Raw genomic sequence first — 24,638 nt, 5'->3', positions numbered from 1 at the left:
ACCAAGCCCACTAATTTTGTATTTTTATTAGAGACAGGGTTTCTCCATGTTGGTCAGGCTGGTCTTGAACTCCTGACCTCAGGTGATCTGCCCACCTCAAATTCCCAAAGTGCTGGGATTACAGACATGAGCCACGGCACCCCGCCAGTAGCTTAATTTTTAACATCTCATCTGTCAAGTTAAGAAGCAAATTATTTTGGTTTTTCAGTTTCCAAGGAATCTCTTGTCTTCATATTTAGTACTCTATACCCATGTATCCATTATTTATTTTATTTTTTTTTAAAGACAGGGTTTCACCATTTTGGCCAGGCTTGTCTCGAACTCCTGACCTTGTAATCCACCCACCTCAGCCCCAAAGTACTTAGATTACAGGTGTGAGCCACCGCGCCCGGCCCCGTTATTATTTCATATTTATTTTAGCACACTGTCTATAAAACACAAGTGTTTAATATTTTCCTTTTGTTTGTCCTAGGTAAAATCATTAAAATGTTGACTTCTACTTTCCTTTATAAGGCCTTTATTATTATAAAATATAGGTCATCAAGCAAGACCGCAATAAAAGTAATAATCTAATCAGTAAAACTGATATAATTCATTCTTCCTGTCTAGTAACTTAAATCTACTTTACTTAGAATGTACTACTGGGCTTTATTTTACTATGAAATATGTGCATTTCTCTAAATAACACTGTCTCATGCACCCTGCTAAGGCTGAGCTTCTCCCTTGTTGCTTCATCGTCAGATTTATTTTGAATCTTCTCTGTTGCACATTTATAGTCACAGAAATAGAACCTTCTCAGGCAGGTCAACACAGGCCTCCTACCCCTACCCCAGAAAAAGGAAAATGAGATAGGAAGAAGTAAACAAGATCAATCTAATGGAAGACAATTGGCAGCTGCTGTTTTGTTTGGCCCAAGACAGGTGATCTAAACTCCACCTAACTACTATTTTAAATTCACTCTAAGGGGAAAGATAAAAGATTAGGCCAAACAGCCCTCACCCACATTTATTTTAAAACGTAACAAAGGCCAGGCATGGCGGCGCATGCCTGTAATCCCAGCTACTCGGGAGGCTGAGGCAAGAGAATCCCTTGAACCCGAGAAGCGGAGGTTGCAGTGAGCAGAGGTCAACGCCGCTGCACTCTAGCCTGGGTAACAGAGCGAGATTCTAAAAGAAAACCGTAGCAAAGATAGCTTCAAATATTTTTATAAATACTAAAGAGGCAGAGCAAAACGTGTCTAGTAAGACTACAAGTAAAAGCCCAGGCTTCCGGCAGATGGAGGGGAAAGGGCAAGAAATCCAATCACCATACTAAAGCAGTTGCCCAGTTTACTTAGTAATGGGAAGAAGGGAAAAATACCAAAAACAAAGGGCGAAGGGGAAGGATAAGGGAAGCAGCAAGGGGAAAAGAAATAAACAGAATACCCAATAAAGACCAGGAGGGAAGGTCCACAGGTGGAGTACGTGAGGGCAGAGAGAGGGTAGGAAGAGGCAACCGGAGGGGCACGAAGGCCTGGGATTAGAGAGCGGTGGGAAAAGGGCAGTGGGCCTGGTGAGGGAGCAGGAACCAGGCCAGGAAGGGGAAGACGATCTTACCGAGGCACTACCACCCACCAGGTCTTCTCTTATCGTGGGGGAGGCAATGGCGATGGCTGACTGATCCATGGTTGGCCTCCTCTCTCCCTAGGCTGAGCCTGGCGTCCGGTTGCTAGGAGGCGCGTGTGGCCCGCGGGCTCTGGAGCGCCACGTTTGTCTCTAGTGCTGGAGGAAGGAAAGCAGGCTCGCGCTTCGAGGCCCCGCGCGAAGACCAACCCAGAGGAAAACTCTCAAAAAGAGACAGTTATGAATGCACGTGAGAAGAAAATCTAGAGGGCTCTGGAGTTGCCAGAGAGCCCTCGGTAAGGATCTGCAAAAGGGGAGGCTGGTTAAGGGCTTGAGCGTACCCACAATCTCCATCAGTCCCCTTCTAATCCACCCCACATCCCACACCCCAGGCAGAGAGGCAGGGTGCTTGGTAGACATACTTACAGCAATCTGCCTTAGCACCCACTTTCTAAGATTGTTTCTAAGCTCCTCCAAATAGAAATACTGGGGCTGACTTCTCTTGCCTCTGACTTGCAGAGTGGAGTGAGAACCACTCACAGCAGGTTTCACTAGCTGTGAAATCACAGACCACCCCATTCTTCTCAGTGTAGACCCTTTTTACTGTCAGCCTCTCTAGGCTGTAGCTTCTTCTCAACCTTTAAACAAACCTTTAAAAACAAACCCTCCACTACCTTAATTTCATTTTATACAGTATCTACTGTATTCCAGGGACTTCACACACATTAGTCTCATTTAATCTTCACACCAACTCTACAAAGTAGGTATTAGTCCCATTTTCTGGATGACGAAACAAGGTTTCCTTGGATGTTTAGCACAGTTCACTCAGCATCACACACAAGTGGCATTGTGAGAATTAAAATCCAAACCTGACTCTACAGCTCCACTGCCCTACACCATGAAGCTTCTGCTTCCCTTTACTAACTTTCAAGAGTGATATGAACTCAATTCTTTTCTCACTTCCCATATACTTTCCTAAAACCTTCTTAATCTGGCCTGCACACAGCTTTCAATTAAAATTGCACTTAAACTCACCAGTGATCCAACTGCCAAATCCAATGGGGATTTTCAGCTCTTATCAAACTTGGCCTTCAATTTTCATTGCTGCATTGATTATTCCCCCATTCTTGAATCACTCTCCTCCCTGACTACCAGGACTTGGACGCTGGTTGCATATGCTGACTTACTCTGCTTCTTTCCTCATCTATATAGAAGGGGATAATAAAATTGGTACCCACCTACATAGGTTATAAAGATTAACTTGAAATTCAGAACCATATCTGGCACAATGCAGTCAGTGTGAGCTGAACAAAAAAAGCAACATTTACAATCCAATCTCTCACTTCTGGAGTGCAGTGGCACAATCTTAGCTCACTGCAACCTCCACCTCCCAGGTTCAAGCAATTCTTCTGCCTCAGCTTCCGGAGTAGTTGCGACTACAGGTGTGCACCACCACGCCTAGCTAATTTTGTATTTTTAGTAGAGATGGGGGTTTCACCATATTGGCCAGGCTGGTCTCAAACTCCTGACCTCATGATCCTCCTGCCTCGGCCTCCCAAGGTATTGGGATTACAGGTGTGAGCCACGGCGCCCGGCCACTTCTCTCCGTTATGAAAATGGCATGCTCTGCTGTATCATGCTTGCAATTCTATCTGTCTCCACATATGTTAGCCCTTCTGCATGAAATGCTATTCCTTTCTTTGACCACCTGGAAAATCTCAAGGGTCAACTCCTCTGAGTAGACCTCTAATCCTAATCCACCAAGTCCCAAAGGACCCTGTGCCTATCACTGCTGGAAGATTCACATTATGACAAATTGTTTCTCTAATTTTAAACATACCCAAAACACAAGGTTGTTTTTTAATTGAGCCATTCGAACACAAGGACTAAAATATTTGTTGAATAAACCACTGACTGGTTTTCCCCTCTAAGTAAACCAGAGAAGATTACAGCAGTGCTTTACAAAAATTAAAATGCATACAAAACATCTGATGATCTTGTTAAAAAGCAGATTGATTCCAATTCTGAGGCAGAGCCTAAGATTCTGCGTTTCCAACAAGTTCCTAGGTGATTCTGAGTTACTTTTTGAGGAGCAAGTGACTAAAGGACTTCATCTAGTTCCTTAAAATACTGGGATTCTAAATTCATTTCACATAGCCTTAAAAAACAACAACAACAACAAAAAAAAAACCCAGGTACTGGGTTTAAAATGAACAACTGAAATTAGAAAGTGAAGAGGCAAGTAAATACCAAAGTTCTCACAAATGTTAAGAGATTAATCAAGTCTGTTCCCTGTGCCTCATTTCATTTTCTTATTTTGGCTGAGCCTGTAAAACTGGCTCAGCAGACTAGGGACTGATACCCTAGAGACTAAAAGAATATGAAAAGTACAGAGAAGTCCAGAAACCCATACAAGGTGTGACATTAGAGATGGGAACATCTAGATGAGAAAATAGTTTAAGTATCTCAAAAATAGAAACATGGGTCAATGACTTCAAGGACTATCCATAAAGCAGATTAAGCATGTAGGATAAACAAATGTTCTTTTAAGAAAACATTGTCTTATATAGTATCACTAAGATTTATTTCCTGATTATCATAAGGTTTTTCAAAGAGGGGCAGAAGCATTTCTTGTGAGAATACAAATCTCTAACAGAGCTCAACAGTGCCTCTGTTATATATCAGATTTTAAAATTGTTACTGTCTTCTAAAAATTTTAGGAAAATATCTTACACCAAGGGTGATATTTAACTGCAATAGTGATGGTTTATTGGGAGAGTCATCTGAGAGCAAACAAGCCACAGACGGTATCATGGTTGGTACAATTACCACAATCCTAATATAACACTAATAGTTTGGTTAAGACTTGAAGGTGGGGCCAGGCACGGTGACTCACACCTGTAATCCCAGCACTTTGGGAGGCCGAGGTGGGCAGATCACAAGGTCAGGAGTTCGAGACAAGCCTGGCCAACATCGTGAAACCCCAACTCCACTAAAAATACAAAAAAATTAACCCAGCGTGGGTAATTAAACCCACTACCTTTAATCCCAGCTACGTGGGAGGCTGAGGCAGAATTGCTTGAAACCAGGAGACAGAGGTTGCAGTGATTCAAGATCACGCCACTGCACTCCAGCCCAAGCAACAGTGCCAAGACTCGTCTCAAAAAGAAAAAGGAAAAACAAAGACATTGAAGCTGATATCACAGTCTCGGGCTCAAATATGATTATGTTGTAGAAGCATTGGAACTGAAATTTGAACCCAGCTCATTATGACCAGTTAAATTATATAATGGTTATACACTTGTTTCCTGTAAAATCAAGATGCCAAGACTTTGTGACTTTTGTAAAGATTTCGAGAGAAATTGTGACCAATTATGACATACCAAGAGCCCAAAAAATGCTTCTCCTTCTACCTTTGTTGTTCTTGATATCAATTTATATAAACCTCATTGTTGATACTGGAAAAACACCAATCAACTGCCCAATTCCCTCATTTTTCGGGGTCATAACTGGTTTCATAGCATAGTTAACTGAGCACTTAATGCAAATGCCAAAGACAATGCTAAATGCCTTGCTTTCATTATTTCACTTAACTTTTTAAAAAGCCCTGCTCCTAATCCCAGCACTTTGGGAAGCTGAGGTGAGATGATCACTTGAGCCCTGGAGTTCAAGACCAACCTGGGCAACATAGTGAGTCCTTGTCTCTACAAAAAACAAACCTTGATTTCCTTTTGACAAAACTTAATACATCCAATTAAGGGAATTAGAATGCACACCTAAAATATTCCTATTTAACTGATTACCCTGAGTATGTGATACCATTAGGATTATCAACACCTGTAATTCCCCTTGCTCTAAAACATACTAACCACTCTTCCTTCACTAACCATCCAGTTTTCCAATAGAATAGTATTAAAATAGTCAAAAACGGGGGGGGGGGGGGGGGCAGTAACCTGCCAGATAATGAATTACTCCTGGGAAATTAAAGACCTTGTGGCTGTAAGAACCAGGTAACAATTATAATCAATGTTTTAATCTTGGCTCTGCTTTGCTATGGATATCTTTCATTAAGTATTTAAAACGTAATTTAAAAAAACAAAAACCCTGATAACCACCTTTGGAGTAGCTCAAATTATAGAGAAAGCAATGATAGAAGCCAGCAAAAGCTAAAACAAGGTGCAGTCACTACCAATTTGCTCCTAAGGACATCTTTTTTGTAAAATGTTGCAGATGGGCAAGCTAAAATTCTCGTCTTACAGAATTAAAAAGCACAATGAATGTTAGCTAATAGAACTATAGGATGCTCACCCCAACTAAAGTGTTTTTTTTTAACATGCAAATTATTTAAAACATCATTGCACAACCTAAGTCAACATGGACAAATGCCAAAGTTGAAAAATATAAAGGTAGGAAACAGTAAATACCTAACTTTATGACAATTCCCATGCTAGGTACACTTAAGTTTTTGAGTTTTTCATTTATACCTTTTGAAGGAAGTGGTCACTTAAATACAATCTGGATACAAAACAGAAAACGTGGCCTATTTTCCCATAACTGCCACCATCTTGTTCTTTGGGCACAGAGGGAACCCACAGGCGTTCTGGGCTTAACAGAGTAGCACAATATGACAGGCACGGTGGTGGTGGATCCTGTGGGCTAGCATGATGGCAGCCCCACAGATCCCCATCTTTTTGGTTTTCCTCCTCAGTCTGTTATACCCCTTATTTTGTTCCTCTTTTCTGTGCTTCTCTCTCTTTTCTCACTTTTCCAATCCTTTTCTTCTTCCTTTCCTACCTTCACTATTTCTGCCACCCATCTCTACTGCTCTTCCCCCACACGAGAAAAATTATCTGTATTATACCAAGCAGAAACCAACACCATATTTTATTTTCAGAATCATTAAACAGTTAAATGACTCAGATGCAGAGCAACCATTGGGTAAGTTGTAATTTTTTTATTGGAAAACAAATATACAACTTGGAATGGATTTGAGGCAAATTGTGCCATAAGCAGATTTTCTTTAAGTGGCTAAAACAAAGTTTAAAAAGCAAGTAACAATAAAAGGTTTCTGGTACAGGACCAGCAGTACAAAAAAATAGTGTACGAGTACCTGGATAATACACCCGTTTTGCAATAGTGCAACTTTTAAGTACATATTATTGACTGTCCATAGTCCACGCAGAGTTACAACTCCACACTTCAACAACAACATGCTGACAGTTCCTAAAGAAAACTACTTTAAAAAAAGGCATAACCCAGATGTTCCCTCATTTGACCAACTCCATCTAACTTCAGATGTGCAGAAGGGCTTAGATATATCCAGAGTAAGCCACATGCAACATGTTACTTGATCAATTTTCTAAAATAAGGTTTCAAGACAATGACAGTAAGATAAGGGAAGAAAACATGGAGGAATGAAATCCTAATTACTATACATGCATATTTTTTTTGACAGTAGGGAGAAACCTTTTACAGATAAGTTACAAACAAAGAAAAGGCAAATAAACAATTTTGTACAAGAAATTTAACACATTCTGTACAAGGTCTTCACTTTGCTGTCATCATTTGTACAAACTCTGAAAAAGAAGAAGTACATAAAAATTTGAGTCAATAGCAAAAGACTGATTTTTAAAAAATCACATTTACTCAACCACTGAATATTCTTTCCATTCCTCTTTCTCCTTCCTCAGAATGAAGTACAGAGGAAAGCTGGTTTATTGCCCAGGCTGGAACTTCATTAACCATCTTAACTATGCAGGATTATTACGAAGAGCCAAATTAATGCTCTAGATAAGCTAATATAAAAAGGGCATTCTTGGCTTTTAGTTTAGACTTGAATACTGCTGGGTTACAAGTAAATATTGTAAATTCAGTGCAATGGATTAGGTTTAATTTTTATAATACTGAATTTTATGCTGTTTTCTAAGTAGTGACATCATGAAAAAATACAAAGTTTTACTGAAAATCCTTCCATTTCTAAATGCCTTGCTTCATGATATGGCCATCTCAAAGTTAACAGTCAGTTATGATACTTTTGAAGCACATGTAAACTTTAGTTTCAGACTAAAGCCAATTAGAGAAAAAAGATAATACAGTGGGGGAAAAGAAAGTCACATTAATTTCATTTTGGAAAACTCAGAATAAGTGTGCTTTCCACATTGTTCGACAATCCGAAATAAAAATTGTACAGTGCTTCTCACTTTACATATGAATCACCCAAGAATCTTAAAATGCCGATTCCAGGTGCAGGAGTAGAACCTGATGGTAAGTATTTCTAAATTAAGTTCTCAGGTGAGAGCAATGTTGCCTTGTCTGCAGACAACACGCTGAATTAACAAAATGTTAAATATAAGTAACTGTTTTAGCATCCTAATTTGGGGGGGAAGGGTCACCAATTCTGATCAGATACTTAACAAGCACCACTCTAACTTAAAAAAGTGAAGAATGTGGAGAGACTGAAAGATTTACCTTCATAGTTTACTTGACCATCACCATCAATATCTGCTTCCCTTATCATTTCATCAACTTCTTCATCTGTTAATTTCTCTCCAAGGTTTGTCATCACATGGCGAAGTTCTGCAGCACTAATATAGCCATTGCCATCCTAGAAAAAAATTTAGTATAGTTTCTAAGTAAAATTACAGACTTAAAGAGTTGGAATGGAAATTCAGTAAGTTTACTAACAAATGTCACATTAGGGGGAAAAACACACTTTAGAAATGCATACGAATCTACGTAGTTGACCTACAAATGTCATTAAGTGCCAAGCAAAATGTCCTATTCTGAAATCACTATTTTCTAGTCCCAAAGTCAAGTGACACTTCATTTGATAAGATTAATGCAATACATATATTAGAAAATCTATACTGAATTCGTAAAAACCTTTTGCTTGATGATTAAGGTATGTTGGTAAATCATCAGAAAAGCCTTCATAATAAATCCTGGTATCATCATTTCATCTCAAAATCTGACATATCCAGTCTTTGACCTACCTTATCAAACACACGGAATGCTTCTCTAATTTCTTCTTCACTGTCTGTGTCTTTCATTTTTCTCGCCATCATTGTCAGAAATTCAGGAAAGTCAATTGTGCCATTACCTGAAATGGTTTAGTTGAAACATCAAAACAGAGTATCATTATCATTTCTTCATCTCCTCCCTCCCCCCAAAATTAAAGACTTACCATCAGCATCTACTTCATTAATCATGTCCTGTAACTCTGCTTCTGTGGGATTCTGCCCAAGAGACCTCATTACAGTTCCCAATTCCTTTGTTGTTATAGTTCCATCACCATCTTTGTCAAATAGTGAAAAAGCTTCTTTGAATTCTGTTTGAAAGACCACAATTCAAATACACAGGTTAGCAATAAAATGGAACCTAAATGAAATGTATTAACTCTTAAAGCCTACTCAGTGTGGGATCGTTGCCAGTGAACAGCTATGGCACTTCAGCCTGGCCAACATTTAAGACCACATGTCTTAAAAAACCCCAAAAAACTTTTAAAGCAAAAATACATATGGAGACATCATCTGAAATATGACTGATTACTGAAATAAACAATTAGGTAACAAAACCTTATGATAATATTTCAAACATCTTTGGCCAATCATACCACTGTATCTTCATGTTGATCTACCAAGGAATTTTTCATTAAAAATCTCACAGGGAACTCTAATATCTAGACCAGATAAAAATAAAATTATCCTAGGTTTACAGAGGAAAAGAACCAAATCCCCAAATGACTGGCTTCTCTACTTTTCACTGACGCTGCTCTGTGGACCATAATTCAAAATTACAGATCTAACCTACTGGTACCCAAATAGAATCCAGAGTAAGCATACTGTTTCTGTGTACTGTGTTTAGAGTTAGCCAGTATGTCTAAATCTATCACCTACTAAATTAAAAGAGGCTACTTTCCCTTTCTAGTAAGGCAGGAGAAGGGACTATTAACAGTCTATAATAACAATGGACTGATCAAGATTTGAATGTCCAGTTTTAGCTAAATGCATGTCACTAAGAACAAAGATCATTTTGAGCTTTCTTTGGAATATTAAAACCCCAACCTTGTAATACAGGGAAACAAATTATTCCTTAAGATCTTCTTGTGATAGTATGTTCCTTCTAATACGTCACTAGATTACATGGAAAGCTGCTGGTGCAACACTCCAGACTACCTGGCTTCATTCACCATGTATGGATAAAGAAACTAAAACAGGCTGGGTGTGGTGGGCTCACACTTGTAATTCTAGCACTTTGGGAAGCCACAGTGGGCAGACTGCCTGAGCTCAGGAGTTCAAGACTACCCTGGGCAACACAAGAAACCCTGTCTCTACTAAAATAAAATTTAAAAAAAGAAATTAGCCAGGCATGGTGGCAAGCACCTGTAATTCCAGCTACTTGGGAAGCTAAGGCAGGAGAACTGCTTGAACCTGGAAGGCAGAGGTTGTAGTGAACCAAGATCCCATCACTGCACTCCAGCCTAGGCAACAGAGCAAGACTCCAACCCGCCCCGAGGCGGGGAAGAAACCAAAACAAACTGCAAAATTATACCAGTGAGTAAATAATAAAACTAGTATTTTCCACCCAAGTCTTTTTCCAGAAGATACTGTACCCTATCAGCCAACAAATACAAAGAGTTTCCAAGTTCATGGGGCCATTAAGCTTCCCCAACATAGCCATACATTTGAAAATGTATGAGACACACGTTTAGGAAATGGTATACCTTCTTTTCAGTCCAAGGCCAATTTATTCCCTGCCTGTTTATCCCTACTCCAATTTGCATACCTTCCAGTTTCATTCCATCATATTACTCCTTCTCTGTACTCAACTATTCTTCTGATAATTTGCCCATTACCACATAAATAACTTCCTATCTCTTACCTTAAAACTAATTTGAAACCTTAGTTATATTTTAAGTGCTTGCCCTTATCCTTCCCCAAATTTTGGAAGGCACCACTGGCTCATACCAATTTCCTCTCTCCTAACAATCCACTATTAAAAATGATACACAGCTTCAACTCATCCCTGAAAATGCTGAGTTTACCAATGACCACTAGTCAGTCACCCAATCCACCAAGTATGTTTCAGTGGGAAGCCATATGGCATTACAAACTAAAATGAGACTTTGTAACTTGATTACTGGGTTAGAATTTCCTAGCTCTGTTCCTTCTCCTGGCAATGTAATCTGGGCAAGTTACTAAACCTTTTCTGCCTCAGCTTCCTCATGTCTGTGAAATAGCATAAATGTGTCCAATATGTGGGGTAACACAGTATACCATGCCCACAAGGGTGTTCACCTGGCCATCCCAACCAACCAACCAAAAAAAAAAAAACATTAGTATGTGTAAAACACTTAGAACTATGTCCAACAAATAAATACTTAATAAATGTCAAGATAAAGATGATCTCATTTTGTTGCAGCATCCAAAACTGCATGAAAAAGCTCTCAAAACTTGTACTGGCCTTCATAACAGTACTTTGATTTTCCTCCTACCATACACTGGCAAAGGCTCTTACTCCTGTCTCTTATATCTGGATGTGACCAACTTTTTCCTTTTTTTCTTTCCTTGGCCATTTCGTCTATACCACTTACAATGAAGATTTCTTTAGTCGACTCATTTTGCTCAATAAATACCTTTATTTCTGGCTGTCTACAGGGTATCTCTTTGCTGGCTGATCACAAGCAAGACATATGAAAATGAAATCTATACTCCCAAGCAACCCTAGGGATACTAGCAAAATCCAGACAGCCAACTCTTTCCATGTGTAATCTGTCAACAAGTCTTGAATTCTACTATTTAAATACTGCCTGATGTTTCCTCCATCTCTACAACCAGTATTTTGGTTCAAAGTCGCCATCATCTTTTGCCTGGCTATTAAACTTGCCTCCTAACTACCTTCTTTCTTATTTCAGTATTACTTGTTTCTAGAGGAATTCATCTAATACCAAGCAAAAGTTTAGTACCACACTAATAATTGATTCTATAAAAATAGTATACAGTGCTAACCCAGATGAACCTAATGACAAAAACAGATCAGGGAGTCTCCACCTACAAATAGCATGATTGATAAAAAGACATTTCAATTTTAGTAAGTTTTTAAACAGAATATAGAAGTATCTAGAAATACATATATTAGCATTCAGACACATTGCACCTAATATAGGTTACAAGAAAATTAAAGGACGTTGAGATATGTATTTGTTTATATTACATTCTCTGCTATAAGCATCTTAACACTACCATTAGGTGCATAAATTCCCAATGTTTAGCAGTAATCACCTTTCTATTATGATTTAACAAAAAGCTAAATACTGGAAGATGCATAGTGTAAAATTGTCTATGTGTAACTTACAAGAAGTTTTAAAATCTAGTAGCACTTAAGATGTTTGCTCGAATAAGTTAAATGGAGAAAATAAAACTGTCTATGCTAACACTACTATTTATATTATTCATTCAAGGAAGGAATAACATTTCTTTTAAAATTTAAAGTTTATTTCAAATTTCTACTTGTATTTTTACACTTAAAAGTAAAAAATACCTACAAGAACTCAAAATAATAAACCTCAAAGTACAATTTCAATTCACCTGCCTTTACAGTTTACCTGTACTTCAAAACTAGCATATAATTCTAAACAGTAACTTCCAGGAATGACTTGAAATATAAATCCAAGAGTCAAAACCTAAACACACAATAAAAAGAATGGGCCCTGAATGTCACAGGACAGCTTTCTACATAATTGATAGGTATAAAGAACCTACCAAGATCCATTTTAGCTATGACCAAATTGAAACTTTCAGAAAAATCTATTACTCAGGTTTTATTTGTTCATTAGCAACCTCAGGGCCCTTCCCTAGTTTATTACCTAAACGTACGATTTTATTAAAATAACATTTTAAAAATTTTATTAAATAGGTCATCACAAGGTAATTATAAAACTAATCAAATGACTGTTTATTAACTTTTATTTCTTCACAAAATTCTGAACTTAATAACCCCTTAAAAATCATGTACTGGAACTCTTGTGGCACTTCCTGCAATTTTTGCTATACGCTGAGTAACATTAATATTTTTATCAAACAAATTTGGACCTTGAAATCAAAGTTTAGGGATGGATTTCTTAAGGAAAAATTACTATATATTTTTCCTATCAGTCTTCCAAAGGTCAAACAGCAACAACTAATGACATCATGGCAGAGTTATCAACAAAATGAACTTGTCAATGATGTCATACTAGACTAGAATGCGCTATATGACCAGGTAATACAAAAAGTTCTAGGCCCAGCACAGTGGCTCATGCCTACAATACCAACATTTTGAGAGGCCAAGGTGGGTGGATCACCTGAGGTCAGGAGTTCAAGACCAGCCTGGTCAACATGGTGAAACCCCATCCTACTAAAAATCTAAAAACTAGCCAGGCAGGGTAGCACACGCCTATAATCCCAGCTACTTGGGAGACTGAGGCAGGAGAATTGCTTGAACTCAGGCGGTGGAGGTTACAGTGAGCAGAGATCGTGCTACTGCATGCCAGCCTGGGAAACAGCAAAGCTCCATCTCAAAAAAATAATAATTTTTTTTTTCTTTTAGTAACTTCAACTGAACACGTATGTTTTTCTCTAGAGGAAGTTTTTTTTAAAAAAAACTGTATAATCACATGATAAAAATAGCTTTAAAAGTACGAGAGTATATTCAATATTGCATTATATGTTTGAAGCTTTTTAGTTTTGGTGATGGGGACAAACAGATCCTCTAAGATGTTAGTGGTCACCAGCACTTTCAATTAAAGATTTTTTTTCTTTTGCTTTTTTTGAGACAGTCTTGCTCTGTGTCACCTAGGCTGGAGTGCAATGGTGCAATCTAGGCTCAATTCAACCTTTGCCTCCCGGGTTCAAGCAATTCTCCTGCCTCAGCCTCCCCAGTAGCTGGGATTACAAGTGTGTGCCACAAGACCTGGCTAATTTTTGTATTTTTAGTAGAGATGGGGTTTCACCATGTTGGTCAGGCTGGTCTCAAAACTCCTTGTTATCTGCCTGCCTCTGCCTCCCAAAGTGCTGGGATTACAGGTGTGAGCCACCATGCCTGGCCATTTCTTTTGAGACATGGTCTTACTGTGTTGCCCAGGCTGATCTTGAACTCCTGGGCTCAAGCAATCCCCCTGCTTCAGCCTCCCAAAGTGCTGGGATTAGACATGAACCACCACCAGCCACCAGCAATTACAACTTACCATATTAAAAAACTGCCTTCATCTCAAAGGTAAATATTAAAACATACCAAATTTGGGAGGAAGAGACTAAGAGAGCAGGCAGTTGTGTTCTAGAACTTTTTTCCGTTACTCTCTGAGAATAAAATTTATTCAATGATTACTATGTGGCAGATACTGGGCCTACAAAACAAAACAAAAAGGTCCCAGACTTCATATAATTTGTATTTTAGTAGCATAAAAGTTTTAGTTCCTCTGCTCTAAATCTTAACTAAAACCAGGGCGTGGGGGGTGGGGGGTCCCAAGGAATAGCTTAGAAATCTGTGGTCTAGGAAAAGGTAAAGTAAGAAGAGAACCTAAGAACAGATTTTCCCCCCCTACTCTCATTGGAAACCTAATTTTATGATGAAAGCCAACAAAAAGAATTTATCTTAAAGACAATAAAGAGAACAGGTCCCAAATGTCACAGTTTTGATGAACTACAAGTATTCTTTATATAAAAATGCTATCAGGCCGGGTGCAGTGGCTCACGCCTGTAATCCTGGCACTTTGGGAGGCCAAGGCAGGCAAATCACCTGAGGTCAGGAGTTCAAGACCAGCCTGAAATCCCAGCAACTCAGGAGGCTGAGGCAGGAGAATCACTTGAACCTGGAAGATGGAGGTGGTGGTGAGCCGAGATCGTGCCATTGCACTCCAGCCTGGGCAACAAGAGCAAAACCTGGTCTCAAAAAAATAAAATAAAAATGCTATCAGTCACTAAAGATGGATCCTCTTGTATTGATAGATACAAACTTTTTTTTGAGATGGAGTCTCACTCTGTCGCCCAGGCTGGAGTGCAGAGACGCGATCTTACCTTGGCCTCCCAAAGTGCTGGGATTGCAGGCATGAGCCACTGCGCCAGGCCAACAAAACTTTCTTTTTAGAGAAAGTGTTAGCAGAGCAGTAATGACCATCAACCATGCAATAGCCACATTAAGTAGCAATTTTCTACCCTAACGTGAACATGCTGTGCTGCATACAGTAGGTACAACTACCTGACTGGGAATATTGAGAAATGAAAGGCAGGTGTATTTAAAAAAGGTCAAAGTTTAAGACTGAAAGTATTAGCCTGAGAGTTTGGGAAGGAGACATTATATCTATATTAAAAAAAAACTATTTCAGAAAAACATTTTGATGATACATTTATTTTTCTTTATTTTGTAGCAATGAATGCCTCACTATATTGCCCAGACTGGTCTCTGGGCTCAAGTGATCCTGCTGCCTCAGCCTCCCAAAGTGCAAGATGACCAGCCACCAGGCGCCAGTCTTTTTGAGGAGACATGCAATCAAATCGGTGACACATTTAAAACAGTGCAACTCAACAAAAAAAATTATTCTCAAAACTGTTTGCTTCAAAACACTCAATACATGTAAATTTACAAACCTCAGAAAGTAAAAACTAAGTTTAAGTTAAATTACACAATAAGTAAAAATATAACCTGCTTAAGTTTATCTTTAATACTAATAGCTTTCTACCTACAATCCTATTAAATAGTATTTGTGATGAATATTTGAGGTGACTAGTATAATTTTGGTATCCCCCAAATTTCTACATTCTTATGTAAGTGGGGAACTTGCTTTAAACTGGCTATATAGCTTAGTTCCAACTGGGCTTCTCATTTTCTCCAGCATTAGAAAAAGTGCTCAAATGGTTTTTAAGCTCTTATCAAACCCTTCCTGCTTACTGTGAAAACTGTGGCAGATAAACTGCTTGGTGCTCATACTAATAAAGTCTCTAATGAAAACAAAGGAATAGTTTGCAAAGCATTTCAACACTACAATTAAAAAAATAAAAACAAACTTCAGTAAGGAAAGAAAAAACACTTCCCTAACATTGACATTAACCGTCATCTCAAAGTATAAGGATAAATCAAAAGTATTAATGTTCTGTGGGATGGCATAAAGAGAACATGACATACAATTATGTAATAATTTCACATACTTTCCAAAGCAAACTAAAGAGGACAAGATTTAAGCAGCTTCAATAGCTGTCACTGCTTTTTAAAAGAAAAATCCATATTGCTACAGTGACATTTATAAAATAGAATGCCAACTTCTTAAATATGCAATTCTTAGGTTAAAATATTAGCTAATTTTAACTAGGGTAAATTCAGTGTTCCTTTTTGATTCTCCATTTCAAGTTGCTTTAGTTACTTCCTGGCCCCCTTTCTCTTGTGGAGACTGGTTTGAAATTAAAGTGTTAAGCAACCCAGAATTCCTGTTTTATACTAAGGTAGTCTTCAAAAATAACAAAACAAAGACCACCACTACTACACCACAAGGCTCCAAAGTATATCCACACAGACTATAAAATACATGTCTTTAATTACAATGAGCCCCGCCCATCTTTCACAGGCTACTTGACAATCCCACTTGCCAAAGCAGGCTGAATTACTGTATGACATTACATCCATGTTAGTATCTATGACATATACTACAGTCAGTTCTTTCATACAAGTCTCTTATTCTAAGTTGGCTATTCAATTTATAACAATCTAATGGGTACAATCTAGCTGAGTATTTCTCACCTGCAATCTGCTCTTCAGTCAGTTGGTCAGCCTACGAGATCAAAGAGATAGGTTAGTGACTTGAGAGCATGTAGATTAGCAGTTACATAAACAAGTTTAAAACCTTTCAAGAGTTACCCTGTACTGTTTCATTTAGTTCCAGCAACAAACACATCTGGGTAGAAAATGCACACATCTGGTTTCTTATCTTCAAAGCTAAGCTGTCTTAACTTCAAGTTTAAGATACACAAATACTTCGAAATATTTTTCAAAGTATACTTTAGAATCCAAAAGAAACATCACTTCCTTTTTCAACATTAGAATAGCTAAACTTAAGCTTACTTCTATGCCAGAAATAAATCACCAGAAATTCCCATTGAATCAAAATGCTTCAGGATCACAAAATGAAAATTACTCCCACAAATGGTTAAACACTTCATTTTGAAATGAAAGTGATCTTCCAAAATGTAAAAAAAAAAAGGGGGGGGGGGCAATAAGCTTTTATTCCTTCTCACCCAGCAGGCAAATGCAAAGAATCCGGAGTTCTGAACATCTGAACTACAATACTTACCAAATGTTTAAAAGTTCAGCCATCCATTTTCTCTTGGTTTTTAAAATCCCAAAGTAAGGCTAAGGCTTGTGATATTTTTTAATAGCACTTGGTTTTCGTCAGAAAATATTTTCTGGCATTTGCTAAAACCTATTATAAATTTTATCCTTATTCAATCTTAACAATAACCTTATAATGGTAATATCCCCTATCTTACAGATTAGGAATGAAGCTAGGGTTAAATGGGAGTGGGGAAGACAAAATTAGTAGAACCAAAGTAAAGCACTAAGGTGTCAGACACACTCAGTAACTTTTAGCTTTTAATTCAGACCACCGTAATATATAAAGATGATTGCAAAATATCCAGACTCCTTGTTGTATTCTTTGAACATGTACTTTTTTCAATGCTTATTAGTACATACAGCCATGAAGCAACTGCTTATGGAGTATTGAGAAACACAGCCAAGAAACAGCCTCCTATCTAAAATCCCTCTCAACATGGCAGTCAAATATACAATGATTAATCCATTCATTTATTTGTAGTAAAAGAAAAATAAACATTGCCTGGTTTCATTCTTTTTAAATGAACACAACCCCTGGGAAAAGTAACACCTTAATGTAGAATAGCCTCACATTTTCTCTAGGGCACAGCATGAGAAAATTCGAGAAGGAATTCAGAAAGTAGTTTATTTTCCCTGCTCAACAATTTTTACTTGACCATGATGTAAATAAAATTTAAAAAAAAAAAAGCTGGTAATTTAAAACTGAAGAGACAATAATTAAGTTCAAATAGAGTTTGTAAAATAAAAATGTATCCACTTTTATCCCTAACGTCCAAATCCTCCATCAACAAATATTGGGTGTGAAGTCAGTCAGTTTGTTTTCCCAAAGAATAAGGTTTAAAATCCAGTAAATCTATTGAGTTATTTACTTTGTTACAATAGAAGCTACAGTACTTCAGTTTATTGCATTTTGCAGGACTTCCATCATTTCTGAAAGGAAGGACTATGGGGCATGGCGTGTGGGTAAAGCATAAAGTTCTGAGTCACAATAAGGCTATCCCACAGTATCACAGCTCTGCCATTTAACAGCTGCGTGACCCTGGACATGGTACTCAACCTCTCATAGTCAACTTTATTTGTAACACAAGAATAACAATACTTACCTTGTAGGATTGTTGTGCAAAGTGAGATGCTATGTACAAAACTAGCCTAAAGAGTTAAACAGTTAACTATTATTTTATATAAATTAAAGAACCTACAATGTTAAGTATCAACCTGACTAGCTCAAATTCCACACAGAATGTAGACATGCATGGCATTTATTAAGCGCTTTATGGTAAGCCTACTCCATTCGATGTTAACTTTAAGCAGAGAAAATTTATGCAACCTAAATCTACAAGGTCCAACCCAGGGACAGATGCAGCAGGTGACATCAGTTTAAGACTAAAAAACGTTGAGCTAAATGTGTGGCAGACACTGCAGCCTGTGTGAAAGTTGAGGGATCCTGTACTCTGTACAAGAGAGACAGGTTTGTTCTCTCTACATGATGGAGGGTGGTGGGGGATGGGATTTTGGGAAGGTTCCTGTATATGAAACATGAGAGGCCTTAGGAAGAAAGAAGATGTTAGCAATTAAGGAACCACTGTCCAATTTTGCTTGGTAAGTAAAAATTTAGGGACCTCATATCATCTTGTCTAACTCCCTACCTCAAAGCAAATGCAATCCTGGAAAAGATCATAAAAATGAAGTTCAAGGAATCAACTAACCACCTAAGAGACTAAGTTACTCACATAACCTGAAAGCTCTCAATTTTGCTTGGAAGGTTGAGAAGCTTTTTGTATTTACTACTTATCCAGAGTTCAAGGTTTCAGAAAAAACTTTACCAGCAATATCCAGATTAAAGCCTAGTATAAAGCAAGAAGATTTCCTAGCGCTAACTTTCCCAACTGCTACAAAGGCAAATAAATTTGGTTTTTCCTTCTGTTTCCACAGAGTGTCATTTTCTTATAAGAACCAGAAGAATTATACTTTTGGGAAAACTCAAGCTCATTAACATGTATGTTTATCTCACTGAAGTGAAGAATAATTCACTAGAGAGATGACTTGTTCTTACTGTTATTTCTGTAGCTACTGATTTAATTCTTCCCACTGCTCTTGCCACTCCAGATTCCTAGACATTAGTGTGCTACTCTCGGGTTCCTCCCCTAGACCTCTTCTACTAGAATGTGCATTTTGGAGAACTATAGGTGGATCTGTCAACACTAAGAAACACGAACCTGTATTACATTAGTGACCTAAAGTGAATACATTATGTATTCCTGCATGCCAGTTTATTTATTGAAAGGTGGTTAAAAAAACAATCTGAAGTTCTTATCTGAATAAATGTGTGAGCCCACAGGTTTGAAATGGAACACAAACTGCTATCTTTCATCCATTCCTGTCTGCTCATTCCCCCCACAATCAGGTTCTACAACAAAGGATTCATATGGTTTTTCTACAATTACAGGTTGTTTTACCTATGCCAAAAGCAATGTAAATTATTTCATTAGGGTAAAAAGACACCTAATTCTGAAAAACTTACATAGCATCTCTCACCAAAAGATCACTGGAACAAAATGGCTTCATAAAAATTAGGGCTATTACTAAAAGGCCTAAATTCTAGCTGAAGTCAGAACTTTCTATATTTTAAAAGAGCCAAATCTTTTAATCTTCTGAGCCTAACAGAAACAGGCCCTACCAGAATAATTACTTAGACCCAAATGACAAAAATTTTCTACCTTTATCTTTTACTTACCTAATCACCCTGGCCTCAAAGTCCTCTTGAAGCAATCCCGTTTTCAGTGAGCATATACTGACTACATGTAAACCCAAGAGGAGTTATATGAGCAACCTTACTTTACTTCCATATCAAATTTTTTATACTTTAACTTGGAGTCCTAATTTTCTTGTTTTTTGAGAGACAGAGTTTCACTCTCTTGCCCAGGGAGTGCAATGGTGTGATCACAGCTCACTACAGTCTCCAACTCCTGGGCCCAAGATGATCCTCCTGCCTCCGCCCACTGAGTAGCCAGGACTAAATGCACAGGCTACTACGCCCAGCTAAGTTTTTTTTTTTAATTGGAGTCCTAATTTAAAAGCTCAGTTTTCTAGTTATATAGTTATCTGAAGGCAACTTTCAAGTTTACTAATGGTATCTATCAATTTTTATTAAGATTTTTTTTTCCCGACTTTGTCTCTTCTAGTAAGACACCTCAAATTTAACAGAACACCCCCAAAGCACCAGTGATGGAAACAGTAACTACAAAAGTTTAACACTGGGAAAGCGACCACAAAAGCATAGATTCCGACTCTACCAAGAAAAATCTATTCGAATTACTGATTCAGTTATTAAAACTCATTGAGAAAATCTTACCTTTCCTTTATTTTTAAAAAAAGCTTACCCCACAACTCGTAATGTTGACTACATATGCCTATAAATACATCTTACAGAGAGCAAATGTAACCAGCACATTCAAATTCAGATGAAGCGAATCTACCCAATTTCAATGAACTCTAGTTTTATTTAAAATGAACTCCTCTCCCCACACCCATACAGGCTGGAGGTTTCAGTTGGCAAGGATGCCCAACTCCTGTTTAAGATGTCACCTTGCCTCGTGGACACACCCATCGCTGTAACCACTTGGCAGAGGAACCACAAAATAAGTATCGCAGATTACCGCCCTCGTTACAATTTTTTTTCCTTTTTTTTTTTCCAGCAAAGAACATGATCTCCAGTCTGAGGTGACTGGAAAAGGCTTTTAAAAATTCCCCGCTCCTCCCCCCCATTATATACTCCTCCTCCATCACAGTATTTGACAGGCACCACGCAAATGAAGTGTACGTTAAGACGACCTGGCAATTTCTACACGGTAATTAGGGTCGTTTTCAAAGCAGCAGAAGGGGAAAAACGTTTTACGTGGTCGTGGTTCTTGAACATTAGGACTGCACGTTGAATTTTCAAGAATAGGGCAGACAGGGGCTCTTCAAAGACATCCTTTCAACTGTACGAGACCAGACCGACTATCAGAAGGCAGTCACTCGGGAGCTTGCTTTTCTCCGGCGGTAACGCCTGTAGATCCCTAAGCTGGAGCCGAGCCGAACACTTTCCCTAACAAGATGTATATTGCGAGGATGAGCCCCAGACTTCAAGGGTAAAGCTAATTACTTTCAACAAGACACTTTAGAAAAAATAAATTTTTTTTAAAGCATCCGGCCTGGGGTGGTGGAAGACGCCCCAGGGCCCAGATGGAGCAGGAAGATTAAGACTGCCCGAGGGGGATGGGAACCCGTCTAGGGCCCCCCTCCCCCCGCTCATCCCCACCAACGGCCCCGCAGCGCCGCGGAGATCTCCGCAGTCCTGCAGGTGCCAGCACAGCAGCTGGAGCTCCAGCGGGGAAGAGCCGGGCGGCGGCTCCGGGTCTCGCGCGGAGCTCGCCCGCCCCGCCCCCACCGGCCGCTCCCTGCGCGGCGCGGGCTCGGCCCACTCAGCGCGCCGCCCGCCAGCCCACCGGACCCCAGCACGCGGAGGACGCGGGCTAACGGCGGCGCCGGCGCTCGCCCCAGGGCCCCGCGCGCTCCTCCCGCCCCCTGGGCGCATGGCGGCCGCAGGCGGACAAAGGCGCTTCCTGGCGCCCGCACTAACAGTCCGTTGGGGATTTGAATCCGGCCCCAGCTTGACCTTTCGAGACGCCCGACCGAAGGCTCTCTGCGATCCCTCTCCGCATTCCTTCCACTATCTCTCCTCCCAGTGCACTGGGATATCTCTCATGCCAGACCCATCCTCCTCCAGCCGAGCCCCCAAGGAGCTTCACGACCTTGGGAGCTGTGCGTCCGGCCCTCAACTCACTAGAGGAAACCCCCCCTGAGGAGAATGGGGGTGGGGAGCGCCTGCGACACAACCGTCGCGGGCGTCCCCGGCCTCTTTCGCGCCATCCCTCTGGCAGATACCACTCCTTGAAGTTGTAAGTGAGGCGAGTTTCCTTTCTTTAGTCAATTCGTTCCAGCGTCTTCCCGCCCCCCACAGGCCCAGCGTCGGCAGCTCAGCGAAGCACTCACCATGCTGCAAGCGCTACCGGTTTCCGAGACGCGACCACACAACCACTCGACTCGCTCGCTTCACTCGGACTAATTCTCCTCCTCCGCCCCCAGCGCCTCATAAACACCTCCCTCCGCCAGATCCCTCCGCCGCTTCAGATAACGGAACATCACAAACGAGTCCCGGTCAACACCCCTCCCCTCAAACTCTTCTCGGGACCTCTTTCTTCACAGTTATTTGGTCGACAAGGCAAGAGATCAAGTAAAGTGGGCGAACGGATGACGTAAGTGGGTTTCATTCCCTAGCGAGCCGTTAAAAGTCCGGTGGAACCGCTCCTGAGAGGCGCTACTTTGCGGCGCGGAGGAGCATCGTGGCGGTGACGCGTACCCCGATGGTTGTTGAGCCAGCCGGTGATTGGCTGGTTCGTACCTGCAATGCGTCACCCGAGTGCGGCTTCTGCCGTTGCTGCTCCGGCCGCGCTGTCCTGGCAACTGCGCCAGGCGGCAAAGTCGCTGGCTTTGCGTTTGGCTGGAGAACCTTCCTCCTCCACCCATCCTTCCCTGCCACACTCACACGCTTTCCCGCCCCTTATTGAGGGGTAGAGGAAAACACCTTAAGTTGATAATGAAGCTGAAAGCTTCCCATAAACTAGTACCCCGAACTCAGCTTTTTTGCCTGGTGTTTTGGCCTCCTGGAAGCCGCACGTTTCTCATTTCACTCCCTCACAAAACCCATGTAAATCTGGATACGGGCAAATGCAGCTGTTCAGCTGACAGGCTAATCGCAAAGGGTCTTCCGTTTATACTTCCTCTTCGCGTCTTTGCCGAGGTAACTTACCAGAAAAGAAAAGTCATTCAAAAGTCACAGTATCGGAGTTTCAGTGGGATTAGCCACTTCAAATGGCCCCTTGTTATCGTAGGGTAATAGGGTTCTGAATTGGACAGAGCTAGGCATGAGTTAGTTGAGTCCCTCTCTCAGTTGTATGACCTTAGATGAGTCATTTAATCATTAGTCTCACTAGTAAAATACAGGCAATAAGACCTATCTCCAAAGAATATTGTGGGAATTAGAATTATGCAAAGATTAGAATTATGTAAAATATAAGTAACTGGCACAGGGTAGGACTTCAACAACTGGTCACTATAATATGCCTTCTTCCCCTTCATAGCAAATTTGCCCTTTTGGGTTTCTAACTCCACAGATTTAAATGAATATTCTTAAAACCACATAAAAACTGGCTCCTTGGTCCCATCCAAATAAACAAAGTTGTGCATAACCTGAAATATTTAACAGGTGGATAGTGAGCACCTACTGTGTGAACTCAATTTGAATATAATTGTAACTATAGAGGGGCTTAGGAGATGCAGAGGTGAGGACCTTAGGTCACTGGAGAGGTTCAGAAGGGTTCCTAGAGAAGATAATTGCTAAATTGTCTGATGTTATAAAATAGGCTAGGAAAAAGCAGGGAGTAAAGAAGGAAGCAAGTTCTGGGTACAGTAAGTGACAGCAAAGGTCCAGAGGTGTGCAATCGCATGGTATGATGAAGAAGCTGCAAGAATATAGGCATTACTAAAGTAGACAGCCAGTCCTGTTAGGCAGAGAGGACGCTGGGAAATATTCCTCTTTAGAGGAATAAGGTTTAATGCTCAAAACGCAGTTCCTCAAGAAGATTGTTGGTAGAATACAGCTCAGAAAAAAATCACCACAAGCCATGTCAAGATCTGAGAAATTTCCAGTAAAAAGCACAAGCACATGGACCCTTAAAACCTAGTGAATAGCATATTTTACAAGCCAAGGTGAAATCTTGCCTACTGAAGACAGCTCCCTACAGAACATTGCCCTGTCTGCACCCACTTGAAAGGCTTCAGTGGAATTTAACCTCCTTTAGCCAAGTTAGCCATTTTCTCACACCATCAAGTCTTTTATTTGCAAGGCCAGAGGTGGGTCCTCTTTCAGTCATGCAAACCAGGCATTAAATGCTCTTCCAATTAGCATTGGCCACCCTGTGATCGTCTTTTCAGATGAATGACCAGTCAGTGCAGACTCAGGACCCTGTGCTTCTATTGTCCTTGCTAAAGTGGTGACGTAATGATGGTGGGGGGAAAGAGATTTAATTAACTTTATCCTGCGAATGAAATACCGTTGAGATAGAATGTTACTTAAAAGCGGGCACCTCTGCTTCCGAATCTGAGCTGAAAAGGGAGCCCTAAGGCCTCCATTTCATTACTATGCATTCTGGTAGCTTCCAAGTCTTTCAAAGGTATTCCTAAGAAATTTTTCTCTGATTCCTCCTCAAATCCTTAGATGGAAGAGCCATCAATGATCTTTTCTTTCAGTTTAGTCACTAAAAATATTCTCTTTACATAGTACCCCATTCATATGCAGTGATTTTACTGCATGAAATTTTTAATGATGGGAAATTGAATGGCAAAATGAATAATCACCTCCTCTAGAAAATGATTTTTTTAAAGGATTGATGTATAGCTTATAACAAATGAATGGTTAAGTCTGAAATACAGGTGCATGCTCAGGGATATATGTATCCATCTCTGGAGTTTAAAGACTCCAGGAGCTTTTAAACAAATATTTAGGAGTGAAATATGTTTGTTACAGCAGATACATAGAAGTCCTCCTGGGCTTCTTAGGTTGAATTTCCGTAAAGCCTC

At 39.8% G+C, this 24,638-nt stretch overlaps 2 protein-coding genes and 1 long non-coding RNA gene across 10 annotated transcripts in view; 1 reads left to right on the top strand and 2 right to left on the bottom strand.

The window, feature by feature from the left end:
* The window catches only part of STPG4 (sperm-tail PG-rich repeat containing 4), a 46,662-nt gene extending 39,714 nt beyond the window's left edge, over positions 1-6,948 (bottom strand). For both annotated transcript variants that reach the window (XM_035272623.3, XM_035272624.3), the window contains exons 1-2: positions 2,028-6,948; positions 1,596-1,760 (exon numbers count right to left, since the gene is read on the bottom strand). In XM_035272623.3, the coding sequence (XP_035128514.1) occupies positions 1,596-1,664 (69 nt within the window). In that variant the 5' untranslated portion in view covers positions 1,665-1,760; positions 2,028-6,948. The remainder of the gene's footprint in view (positions 1-1,595; positions 1,761-2,027) is intronic.
* On the top strand, positions 1,079-16,759 carry LOC118147335 (uncharacterized). Of its 2 annotated transcripts, XR_004733625.3 has the most exons (4): positions 1,079-1,150; positions 1,687-1,897; positions 6,496-6,539; positions 15,004-16,759. It is a non-coding gene; the product is annotated as an uncharacterized LOC118147335 (long non-coding RNA). The 2 variants fall into 2 exon arrangements; XR_004733624.3 differs by lacking the exon at positions 6,496-6,539.
* CALM2 (calmodulin 2) lies at positions 6,541-22,063 on the bottom strand. 6 transcript variants are annotated; one of them, XM_054244991.2, is made up of 8 exons: positions 21,616-22,063; positions 19,693-19,753; positions 18,062-18,107; positions 16,368-16,398; positions 8,785-8,928; positions 8,594-8,700; positions 8,070-8,205; positions 6,541-7,177 (listed from the first exon to the last, which is right to left on the bottom strand). In XM_054244991.2, exons 1-8 carry the CDS (start codon positions 21,659-21,661, stop codon positions 7,149-7,151), a joined length of 600 nt encoding a protein of 199 aa, XP_054100966.2. In that variant the 5' UTR covers positions 21,662-22,063; the 3' UTR covers positions 6,541-7,148. The 6 variants fall into 6 exon arrangements, with proteins under 6 accessions (XP_054100966.2, XP_078205530.1, XP_054100967.1 ...); XM_078349404.1 differs by lacking the exon at positions 18,062-18,107; XM_054244992.2 differs by lacking the exons at positions 18,062-18,107; positions 19,693-19,753.
* Between the last annotated feature and the right edge of the window lie 2,575 nt (positions 22,064-24,638).

Source organism: Callithrix jacchus, chromosome 14 (assembly GCF_049354715.1).
Source record: "Callithrix jacchus isolate 240 chromosome 14, calJac240_pri, whole genome shotgun sequence".
Classification (NCBI taxonomy): domain Eukaryota; kingdom Metazoa; phylum Chordata; class Mammalia; order Primates; family Cebidae; genus Callithrix; species Callithrix jacchus.
Note: the sequence above shows the minus strand (reverse complement) of the source record. Positions and strands in the feature narration are given on the sequence as shown.

Excerpts from the sequence above, each read along its gene's own strand:
- CALM2 (XM_054244991.2), bottom strand. The coding sequence starts at position 21,661 with ATGCGGAGAGGGATCGCAGAGAGCCTTCGGTCGGGCGTCTCGAAAG. Across the intron at positions 16,399-18,061 it reads TTGCACAACAATCCTACAAG|GCTGACCAACTGACTGAAGA; the intron begins GTAAGTATTGTT and ends TTGATCTCGTAG. Across the intron at positions 7,178-8,069 it reads TGGTCAAGTAAACTATGAAG|AGTTTGTACAAATGATGACA; the intron begins GTAAATCTTTCA and ends CTTCTTTTTCAG.